This window comes from Coenobita brevimanus, chromosome 21 (assembly GCF_032717465.1).
Source record: "Coenobita brevimanus isolate Jiangsu-jjx chromosome 21, ASM3271746v2, whole genome shotgun sequence".
Lineage (NCBI taxonomy): Eukaryota > Metazoa > Arthropoda > Malacostraca > Decapoda > Coenobitidae > Coenobita > Coenobita brevimanus.
The window spans coordinates 27,006,314-27,018,188 of NC_136974.1; the positions used below are offsets into that span (position 1 = coordinate 27,006,314).

General features: G+C 43.2%; 1 protein-coding gene across 1 annotated transcript in view; it reads right to left on the minus strand.

Moving 5' to 3' along the window:
- LOC145392125 (calcium-activated chloride channel regulator 1-like) overlaps positions 1-11,875 on the minus strand; it is a 65,348-nt gene that overhangs the window by 18,149 nt on the left and 35,324 nt on the right. Inside the window, exons 12-15 of the mRNA XM_080266576.1 lie at positions 8,881-9,004; positions 7,209-7,339; positions 1,873-2,042; positions 236-355 (exon numbers count right to left, since the gene is read on the minus strand). Of these exons, the coding sequence (XP_080122702.1) occupies positions 236-355; positions 1,873-2,042; positions 7,209-7,339; positions 8,881-9,004 (545 nt within the window). The remainder of the gene's footprint in view (positions 1-235; positions 356-1,872; positions 2,043-7,208; positions 7,340-8,880; positions 9,005-11,875) is intronic.

An 11,875-nucleotide genomic window follows, 5' to 3' on the forward strand; every position in this document is an offset into this window, starting at 1 on the left:
TCAAAAAGTTACTGATGTTATATAAAATCGCATGGAGGTAACAAAATCAAGGTACAAAAAAAAAAAAAAAAATCGTAGCATGAGAGTTAATAAAATAAAAATCATTGGACTCAAAATTACTTACACTTTCAGCATGGATTATTAACATGATACATACAGTAGTTAAAGAGCTGGCTGCCTTTAAAACAGTGATCAGAAGAGAGAGAGAGAGAGAGAGAGAGAGAGCGTCACTTACCAGCCAGGGCAGCAGTCATGTTGTTGGCGGTGACGGTGACGGAGAGGCTGTATCGGCCATCACCAGAGAACTGAGTGAAGTAGCCGGAGTACACACCGTCACCAGCCTCTCGGTCACCACCTGTATCGGTTAACAGACAGATATACAAATAGATAGATAGTAACATGGACAAATAGACAGACTGATAGACAGCTAGGCAGATACAGTAGATAGAGCACAGACAAATTCAACGTACTCAGTAATGAACTAATATTACACTGAAATATGCAAATAACGTTTTTAACAATAATAAAAAGTAATATTGTGTATAAGTTACCTTTTTTCAGTGTTTCTACCTGAGAAGAAACTACATGTGCTGTACTTTTTAATTATTCATATGTGTGGCTGTCTGTAACTGCTATCAGTCCAGTTAAACTCCAGCACCTATAGATATTTTTGCATTTTATTTTGGTCATGGATTAAGCAGTCCATTCTCTGAGGTCCAGCAGTCCTCCTTCATCAACAAACAATGCCACACACCATTGAATGCCATCGCTCAGGAGTCACTGCAGTATCGCCTTCATTGTGAAATGTTAATGCTATCTCTGTCAGAACTGGAAACTGGTGGAATGTTACCAGCTAAGGGAACTGCATTAATTACATTTTTTTTTTTCTACCAGGCAGAGCTGCCCGGAATTGCGTAGGTTGGCCTAGTTATGATTTTAATGTTAAAGAAAATGTTATAATTAGGACAATTTCGTGGGTGGACGAGGCAAAACCATTCGGCCATGTCCATCGATTCACTTCACTGTGTCAACACCCAGTGCATACACCCACTAATACATAATACCCACTAATACACCCACTGAATCTGGAAAACTTCTCTAAGAGAGGGGGCTGCGTCACCCCCGTCAATATCCACGCTTAGTTCTTACAGTGTCGATGACCTACTCCAGCCTACAGTATATCTATACACATCTGAATTTCACTTTCATCGTTAGAACTATAGGCATTACTACAGGGGGCTTGAGGTTCTGGGCTAAGCAATGCTGTAAGTATATTAATATATAACTGCATTCTTTTATATTGAACACAGTAGATATTTTCTTGCCGAGTTGACACTGAAGGTCGGCAGACGTGCCGTCTTCTCCAAACCTTCATGTGTAATTTGTGTGCACCTTTGTTTACAGACATGTAAAATAACGGTTATTTATCATTAAATCTGTAGATAATTTTTCGGGAGCGGTCGGGGTAGCAGGGCTGCGCCCTCTCTCCCGAACCTCGCAATGCCCACATGGTGCTCGTGACCTTTCTCTGAGCCACATCCCTACTCACACAAATATTCAAAATGGTAGCTTGAAAATTGTGGCAGTGTATAGTAGACAGACGAATAGATACTGTGAATGATTATATCGATTTGAATTGTAGAAGTTTTCTAAGATTCGCGTTGCGGCTACAAACAAGATCAAAAGTGCTCAGAAAGTAAAGCAACTGAAAAAGGACACAAATACAACTTTGCTCACTCGAATACGTTTCAATGCTGTGGCATGAACGCCTGTTTCCTTAAATGAAAACAAAAATACACCCCCTTCAAAATCGTCATTTGGTAGTCAGAACAAAAACGAAAGTAGGCCATGCAGTGAGGGGCTTGAGCTTACCTTGTCCGTCATCTGTGAGGCTGATGGTGCGTGGCGTGTGAGGGGTAGGGGGCACAACTAGGGCTGTGGCGGTGGCATTAAGGACGGGACTGCGACCCTGCCTCACCCTGGCCACCACCAAGGCAGCGGATGGGTACGTCACTCTGCCACCCACCACCCGTGCCTCAACGCTGGTGGGGCGGGAGGAAGAGTGTCAGAGGTCAACAGGGAGAGTGAGGCGGGGGAGGGGAGGGGACAGAGAGGAGATTTGTGAAGAAAGAGAGGGGAAGACTATTATATTAATCTCAATGCACATCAAAATCGAAGCTTTATATATATATATATATATAAACCCCTGGGGATAGGGTTTTTTTTCAAGAATACTCCCCCAGTATCCCTGCTTGTCGTAAAAGGCGACTAAAAGGGTTGGCGGAGGGTTAGTGCCCCTCCCCGGAAAACAACTGACTAAAAAAACAAACAAGAAGCCTCGGACAAGGACTGACCTAACGATGACGACCCAGGACCGGACAAAGGACTTGGTAATGGCTACATGGGATGTAAGAGGAGCGAATGATGAGGTGAAAGAGAGAGAGACTGTCCAGGTGCTTGAGGGTGCGAAAGTGGATGTATGTGGAATAACTGAAACAAACTGGGGAGGCGAAAGTGTGAGAGAATGGGAGTATGGATGGGGTATATGTGCAGGAGTAGGTGAGAATGAGAGGGCAAAGGAAGGAGTATGTATAGTTGTGAGTAAAAGATGGAAGAAGAGCATAAGACAGTATGGATCAGTTGAGTCAAGGGTTGTGTGGGTAAAGTTGAAAGTTGGAATACAAATGTGGGCGATTGTGTGTGTGTATGCGCCAACGCAAGATCGTGCTAGAAGAGTAAGAGAAGAGTTCTGGACAAATGTGGAAGTGTGCATGGAAAAGTTTGGAAGGAATGAGAGTGTTTTTGATCGGTGATATGAATGGTAAAGTTGGGAATGTGAAGGTGGATGGAATAGTTGGTGAGTGGGGTGTGCCTGCTGAGATTGATGAGAATGGGAGTGCGTTAGTGACCATTTGTGCTGGGAGGGGGTTGGTGATAGCCAATACTCCCTTCAGGCATAAAATGATCCACAGGTATACATGGCAGAGTGATGAGAAGGGTGGGTGGTAAACTGAACGAAAGGAAGGCAATGATTGATTATGTGTGTGTGGATGAAAGGATGCGAAGATGTGTAATGGATGCAAGAGCTTATAGAGGATGGGGGAGTGGACTTTCTGACCACTACTTGGTGATGGCCAGAATTGGGATCCAAATAAGATGGAGGAATAGAAGAAGGGAAAGACGAGAGGAAGGAGTAGTTGCAAGGAGAGTGGAAAGGTTACAAGAGGATGAGAAAAAGGCAGAGTATAAGAGAGAAGTGGAGGAACGATTGGGCAAATATGAATTGGAGCAGATGGGGGACGTGGAAGGTGTGTGCAGGATATTTACAAAAGAAATATGTGCAGCATGTGATGTGGTGTGTGGGAGGAAGAGAAGACGGAGGGGGGTGCAAGGAACAGCGTGGTGGACTGAAGAGGTGAGACAGGCTGTGGCACAAAAGAAGAAAGCATACAATGAATGGATGAGAAATAGGGGCGTGGAAGAAGTTGAGAGGCGGAAGAGAGAGTTATATGTAGAAAGAAAGAGAGAGGTGAAAAGATTAGTAAGAGTGAGTAAGAAGAGAGTGGATGAGGAATTTGGAAGGAATTTGAGTGTAAAGTGGAGGGACTGTAAGAAAATGTTCTGGAAAGAGGTGAAGAGAGTAAGACAGGGTGGAAGTGAAGTTAGCAGTGGAGTGAAAGATAAAAATGGTAGATTACTAGTGGAGAAGGGAGAAAAAGTGAGCAGATGGAGAGAACACTTTCAGGAATTGTTGAACATACAGGATGGAAGTAATGCGAGTATAAGTGGCTGGGGAATGGCTGGGAGAAGGAGGGAGGTGAGAAGACAGGAAGAAATCAGTAGGATAGAAGTTGTGGAAGCAATGAAGAAAGTTAAATTGGGGAAAGCCCCAGGAATTGATGGAGTGTGTGGTGAAATGCTGAAGCATGGGGGAGAGATACTAGTAGAATGGATGTTGAAGATGTGCAGATTGGCCTGGGAGGAAGGTAGAGTCCCGGAGGATTGGAAGTCAGGTATAATTATTCCCTTGTACAAAGGAAAAGGGGAAAAAGAAGTGTGTGGTAATCATAGGGGCATTTGTCTTCTTAGTATAATAGGAAAAGTGTATGGTAGGATACTTATTGACAGAGTTAGAGAAAGAACAGAGGAATTAGTTGGAGAAGAACAGGGAGGCTTTAGGAAGGGAACAGGTTGTGTAGATCAGATATTCATTCTTAGATCTTTAGTGGAAAAGTTTCTAGAGAAGGGAAAGAAGTTGTATGCGGCTTTCATGGATTTGGAGAAATATGACAGGGTGGTTAGACAAGGATTGTGGAAAGTATTAAGAATATATGGAGTAGATGGGAAGTTGTTGAATGCTGTGAAGAGTATGTATGATGGTGCTAAGGCTGCAGTGCGCGTGGATGGTGAACTAAGTGAATTTTTCTCTCTGAAGGTTGGGTTGAAACAGGGATGTGTTATGTCTCCATGGTTGTTCAATCTGTACATGGATGGGGTAATAAAAGAGGTACAAGGTAGGGTAGTGGATGTTGGAGTGGCCCTGGTGAGAGAGGATAGTGTTTGGAAACTAGCTGTACTGTTGTTTGCAGGTGATACTGTGTTGTTGAGTGAAGACGAAGGGGAGCTGCAAGGCTTGGTGGATGAGTTTGGGAGAGTGTGTAAGAAACGGAATCTAAAGGTGAATGTAGGGAAGAGTAAAGTGATGGTCTTTGAGAGAGGTGAAGTCAATGAATGTACAGCGAGTTGGATGGTGAGGAACTGGAAAATGTGAGTACGTTTAGGTACTTGGGTATTGTGATGAGTAAGGATGGAGGTTTGGAGGGTGAAGTGCTTGAAAGGGTACAGCAGGGAAGAAAGGTTGCTGGCTCTTTGAAAGCAGTGATAAGAAACAGGGAAGTGAGCATGGAAGTGAAAACGTTACAACATGACAGTATTGTGATACCAACTCTAACGTATGGAAGTGAAGCTTGGACGTTGTTGGAAGGACACAAGTCAAGAGTGAGAGCAGTGGAAATGAGTTACTTAAGAGAAGCCTGTGGAGTCACATGGAGAGACAGGCTGATGAATGAGAATATAAAGAAGCGTTGTGGTGTGGATGTGGATGTGATAGGAAGCGTTATGAGGAACACACTGAGGTGGTTTGGCCATGTGGAGAGGATGGAGGGTGAGAGACTGACGAAGAGAGTGTATGTGAGTGAGGTGGAGGGGGTAAGAGGGAGGGGGAGGCCGAGTATGAGATGAAGGGATGGGGTGGAGAGGTATATGAGAGAAGGGGGTGTGAGTTGGGAGCGGGGCAGTGAAATGGCGGGGGACAGGGCGACGTGGAGGCGATTTGTTTGTGGCCACCCCAAACGGGATTGAGGCGTCTGGCAATAGATAGATAGATTGATTGCCTTAATTAACCGTGTCATAATGATGACTGTCTCTTAAACTGGGAAGAGACTCGTCTGGTGGCGGCAGAAGTAAAAGAGTTTGGCGGTAGCGAGAATAAAACAAAGACATCACTGTACAGAAGGGGTTAAAACAGCTTGGGTGAATATGTATGCAAAGCCTCAGCTTCTGACGATCAAGGAACAACTGTTAGCATTAGATGTCATTAGCCAGCACGCTAAGTTACAAAGCCTGTTTACCAGGGTCTGCAGACTTTTGCGCACCTTCGCTATCCCTCTTAACCCTCTTTAGTCCGAAGATGTATTTCGTATCCATATCTTGTTGCCGTCAGACGATTTTACTCAGTTTAGTGCATCCTTTTCAAACAGGTAGAGATACATACAGGCTTCTTTACCTCGTCACTACAGGAGGCCAGACGCCCAATAGAACTGTCTCAAAAGAGTAACAGTAAATTAATGAAGATGTCCTTGTACTGAAGGTGTTTACAGTACGGCTCCTTACGTCACAGGCTTGTATGGATAAGGACGTCAGAGTACATCAAAGGAATATAATTGACGCAACTCCCGTGAATCAGACCACTTCACACCTGTCTACCTTTAGTTTCCCCAATTATAAATAACAAGGGCAATTACGGCTTCTTGGGTGGTTTATAGGGGTGACAGGGTGGCATTCTCGTTTCTATAGGAGCTTTCATAACACGTCCTCCTAAGCGATTTAACTTTCTTACTGCACCTTAATATTAGCTTCTATGTTGGTGATGCGAACTATGTCGACATTAGTATGATGTACAGTAATTAGCGTAAAAAGAAATATTCAAGGTTACTATGAATAATAAGTCGCTAAGGAAAGGGTGCTACGATCTCCCACGCCAACGTGAATTCCAGTCATAGACATGAAAACTGTGCTAACTTTGTATGTCAGCACCCTTACTCCCCTACCCCCAGTTCAAGTTCCATGCCGGTCAGACTCCTGGATTAAGATTGTTTCCCCCCTTGTCCCCGTCCCTGTTGCTGTTCTAGGGGAAGATAGGGACTTAATAACAACTGTCTGTCTTACTGGTCCTCGTGCAGTCGATAGGCATTCGTCTAAGCCTTCTTCTGCTCCTCCCCCCTTACACACAATTACTCAGGAAGACATATTATGTTATGTCCTGCTTTTTCCTATCCTAAGCTAAACTAACCTACCCCGCCCTGCCTGCTTTGCCATGTCCTATCCTAACCTAACCTATTTTAACCTGAAACAACCTAGCTTAACCTGCCCTGCCGTGCCCTAACTTAACCTTATTTAACGAAACCCAATATAGTCTAACCAAAACCATTCTGGCAGCCTTTCCCTGCCTTGTCATAATCGAATAAAAAATTCCATCTATCTTATGTCCTGTACCGTCATGTCCTAACCTAATCTAACCTATCCTACTCTTACCTGCCTTTGTCTAACCTACCTTGTCCTGCTCTGCACTTCCTGGTTCAGACTTAACCTACCCTACTTTGCACTACATTTCCCTGTCCTTGCCTAACCTAATCTACCTTGCCCTTTCTTTCCCTGCCCTTTCCTAATAAGCCCACCCTACCCTGTCCTTCCTAATTAAACCTACTCTACCCTGCCGTTTCCTAATTAAACCTACCCTACCCTGCCCTGTCCTAGTCTAACTGTCCTGAGATACGTTTTGATGCCCTTCCCTTCCACGTCCTGCCCTGCTTTGCCCTGTCCTGTCGTACCCTACCCTAACCTAACCTGTCCTACCCTGTCCTACCATGCCCTGTCACGCCCTTCCCTACCCTTCCCTACCCTCCCTTACCCTGTCATGTCGTGCTCACCTTACGGGCGTGTGGGTGTGGGGTGTGGTGGGGCGAGGGTATGACGTCACCAGCACCCCAACCTCCGTCACTATGGGTATGGCGGGTCGGCCCTCTCTTCCTCGCCTCACTCGGTACCGCCACACTCCCGCCTGGTGAGTTAGGGACATACATTAGTTTAGCATTTTCAACCCTTTCTCTCTAAGGCCGTCTTCTTTGGGGCCATTCATGCTTTCTCCAGACGATTATATTTAACCTTAGTAACTTCTTTTCCACTTGCTGGGTTAGATACAGCCTTCAGCAACCCCTTCACTACTAAAGGCTCTTCCAGTGTTGAATACAATCGTATGAAAACAGCTAACCTAGGAGTGAAGGGGTTAAGATTATTTACTTTTTACCTCCCATGTAGGTGGTAGATAATGATTTCGATCTCATTTGATTGTGTGTCTGTGTGGTCATTTTTGGGTCCCTGCCTTTTTAAAGCATTCACCTGAAAATCTCATTGCTTTTTTATATTAGTAACTTCTGACCATCTCTAACTTTAAGATCAATATTGAAGGTTACGGATCAAGGGTAAAGGCCACTGAAAAAAAATTAAAACATTTACCCTAATCGACAGATTGCCCCCAAGTCTTTGAGTCATTCTAGTTTTTATCTGTCTTTTATGTTATAAGAAGCCACGATATGGGAAAGGGATGTGTCCATATACTTATGTATTACGAATAAAATCTCCAGTCCTTGCTGTATGGTCGAAAGTCGGGGATAAACAGACTGTAAGCAGCACATGGTCCTTATTAAATCTTCCGGGTTTAATATTATTGACACAAATATATTTTAATAATAGATATTTAAGAAACGGACAGCTGAAACCAGATGGCTCACCCTCACCCTACAACTCTCTGGCTGTCACAGTACAGGATGATTATGTAGAATTAACACCTTGCAGGACTGAACTCCTCGAGGGAAAGCTTATGAATACGGGGTGTTGGGGAGCCCACCATCCATTCACTCGATGTAGTGTTGCCCTCAGGTGGCTCTACACTGAGTTACAAACCAAATATTTTCCTGCAACCCAGGAAATCATTTAACAAAGTGAGTAATGACCATGTGGAATTATGGGCGTCTTGTCTGGAAAGTGTAGTCCGTGTACTAGTGAGCAAACTTGCTTATGTTGTAATTTTACCTACAAGAAGAAAAGAAATACACCATCCTATTTGCCTGATAATAATGCACTCTCTGGAATGATTGATCTTATTTCTGAATGTGCATATTGTACGTTTAGGAGGCTTTGGACCCGCCATGCCAAAGCAGGGAGGGTCACACACACTACTCAAATTTTCTGCTCAGTATGACTCTATTTCGTTCGTTTTAGCAGCATCTTAACAGACTTTGATAAAAGGCACACAGGTAGCACTTGTTACTGTTTCATAATTTTTCCAGCAGTGTACGCCTGGTGGTTTAGTGGGTTCAGACTCCAACCACATGAGGCGTGTAAGAGATTCTATCCAAGAGTTGGTTGGGGTTTGTTGTTCTCATGTCACCCACCTCTGCCTTAAATGTCAGACCTGAGTAGCCTAGCTCAGGCCTCTTACGCTTGTGGTGGGAAAATAGCAAAATGGATTGGATGACAGATAAATAAAAGACAATATTATTTAGAGACAGAGGGAGGGAGGGAGGGAATATGGTACTGTACCTGTGCCTGTGGTATGGTGAATGCTATGGTGCGTGTGGTGGTGTCGGCATGGTAGGTGTCAGCGTCACTCCAGTCACCGTACCGCACACCGTCTGGACCATCAATCTCCACTACCACCGAGAACCTGAAGAAAGTTGGACAGGAATATTGTTATCATATACTCCCTCAGTTCCTTCTTCGAAAACTCTCTCCTATGCTGAATATATCTAGAGATAAGAAAAATGCATTATAATGATATACGTATCAATGGGTTGTGTGACTAAGAGTAGAATTGCTTCACTGTCATCACATTAAGCTTGGCATGGTACTTTAACCTCTTGAATCCCATGGCTTGTGTTACAGTACAGTATAGGCTATTCTTTCTGTCTCCAAGCGATAATACTTTGCCTAAGAGATATTGTGACTAGAAAGGCTAGATATATATCCCTCATTAACTCCTTCCATGCCAGAAATATTTCCAAGGAGAGTGGCAAAGACAAACCAATCTGATAAGCCATTTTAAGGAAGTTCAAAATCCTCTTCTCTCCGACGATATATTTTTATATTATTCTTGGAACCACTACGGGGTTTGATTCAGCTCAGGGGAGACGTCCTGCAGTGAAGAGGTTAGTGAAGGCTGTATCTGGCCCCTTCAGTTCGAAGAGTCAATTTGTAGGTGAATCAGATCGCCAGGAGATGGAGGGAACAATATTAAAACAACGTCATGGGACTGAAGGGGTAGGGTAACCTTCATTGCTACTGAGAACCTGAACGAAATAAGGAAAGTAGTTATTTCTTTAGAGTTATCATCACCCAGACCCAGGGTAAGAGTCATTTTAACGTCCCTTTCGTTTCCAGTAGTTATTCTCCTGCGTTATCGCATTTCATATACATACAAAAAAAAAAATCTTTAGAACAATATCTGAAACTTTTTATTATGGCAAAGTTTTGTCTGAGGGATGATAAGGTTAGGTCCGAGGGATGATAAGGTTAGGTCTGAGGGATGCCAAGGTTAGGTCTGAAGGATGCCAAGGTTAGGCCTGGAGGATGCCAAGGTTAGGTCTGAAGGATGCCAAGGTTAAGTCTGAAGGATGCCAAGGTTAAGTCTGAAGGATGCCAAGGTTAGGCCTGGAGGATGCCAAGGTTAGGTCTGAAGGATGTCTACGTGTCAGGTCTCCATATTATATTTACAAATTATAATAGATAGATAGATAAATAGACAGATAGACACCTCTATGCGAGCCTGGGAAAGGGAAGTGATCTTGCAAGTTAACTGAGGAAATATTGACAACAGATTAGGAAGTAGCAATGTCAGGTCATGATGCAGGTAGTGTGTCAGCGAGATAGCAGGGGAACAAAGCCTAGTGACATACACACATACTCACACACAGGTTTCGGGAACTTTCCAACCACAGTGTAACACACGTGACACGACCCCTGTTTCACCAGAATTTAGGAAAGAGAGCTCAGAAGGAGACAGGCCATAGAACAGGCAGGTAGTAGGGAGAACGAGCTTAGCAACATGGAAGAGAGAGAGAGAGAGAGAGAGAGAGAGAGAGAGAGAGAGACAGGAGGTAGCTCGCGGGACTCTACTTAACTTCACTCGTGTGTGAGAGACTTTGTTAATATTTCCAAGACAAATAAAAATAGTCCCATACTATTCTTTACCTCTCCTGTCATTGCAAGACAAAAGGGAACCAAGATTATCTACTTACAAGCTACTCACATATAACAACCGCTCGTCCACAAGTCTAATATATATAAAACATCACTACAAAGTAACTACAAAGTCCTTTTTGTGACATACGTTATTTCTGAGGGATGCTGAAGTGTGAAATATTCTGTTGATAATAACGCTTTCCAAAGGATGTACCAGAATTTGCACAGACTAGGGATGTTTCCAAGACAGATTAGGGCCATCTCTGAATATAACCCACCATTATACACAAGAATAATTATCTCCTCGTGGGGAAAACCAGATGGCAGTTAAAATAGGTCCTTATCAGATGCAGAATTATTTGTTTTCTCATTAAGCTTACGGGATGGAAATTTGGTTCCGTAATCACCTTATTAGGTAATGTAGGAGAAATGTGAGTTGATACTTCTATTCCTAACTTTGTAGGGAACTGGACGTCTTAGAAATTACAGTTGGCTATTTATATTTGAAAGAGAGAGAGAGAGAGAGAGAGAGACAGGCACAACAAAAGGATATCAGGCCAAATGAAAAAGACTCAATCCCCGTATCCTGCTAATCCTCCTACCATAAGCCTAGAAAACCGTGAGAAGCAGCAGGTGTAGGACTGAAATGCCTGAAAGACAGTTAGTAGGGGAATGATCAGTAGTAGTTTTAAGATACAACCTCGAAGCAATGGCAAACATGTGTTAAGACGCTGAATGACATATACCGGATATGTATGTGTACTGTTTGTAGACATGCTGTAGATAGCCTATAGATAGTTTACATAAGCAGATAAATTGACAGGTAGTTAAATATAATGAAACATACATGATTATTATAATTACTATGGATAGGTGGTGGCGACCATCATCCACTCACTCGATGTAGTGCTGCCTACTTCTTCCTTAGTCTTTATCGTTCTTTTTCTGTGCCTGCCCTCCTCTCTTCCTGTTTATCCCATCATTCCTGTCACTTCTTATTGCTTTTCATTCCTTTACAGGTGGCTTTACATTGAGTGACAAGCCAAATGATTTCCTGTAAGCCAAGAAACCATTTACAACGCTGGGTGGTAACTATATAACCAAACCATACGTGCTCCCTGTTCAACAAGTGGGTTGGTGGAGGGTTAGTGCCCCTCCCCGTAAAATAAATAACTCAGTCAAATGGCCACCCCTTACGGGATTATGGCGTCTGGCAATAGATAGACAGACTATGGATATATTTAGAGGGCACGGAGAAACAGATAACAAATGTTAAACACGAAGAGAAAACAAAATGAATTAGCAAATATATATATACATATATATATATATATATATATATATATATATATATATA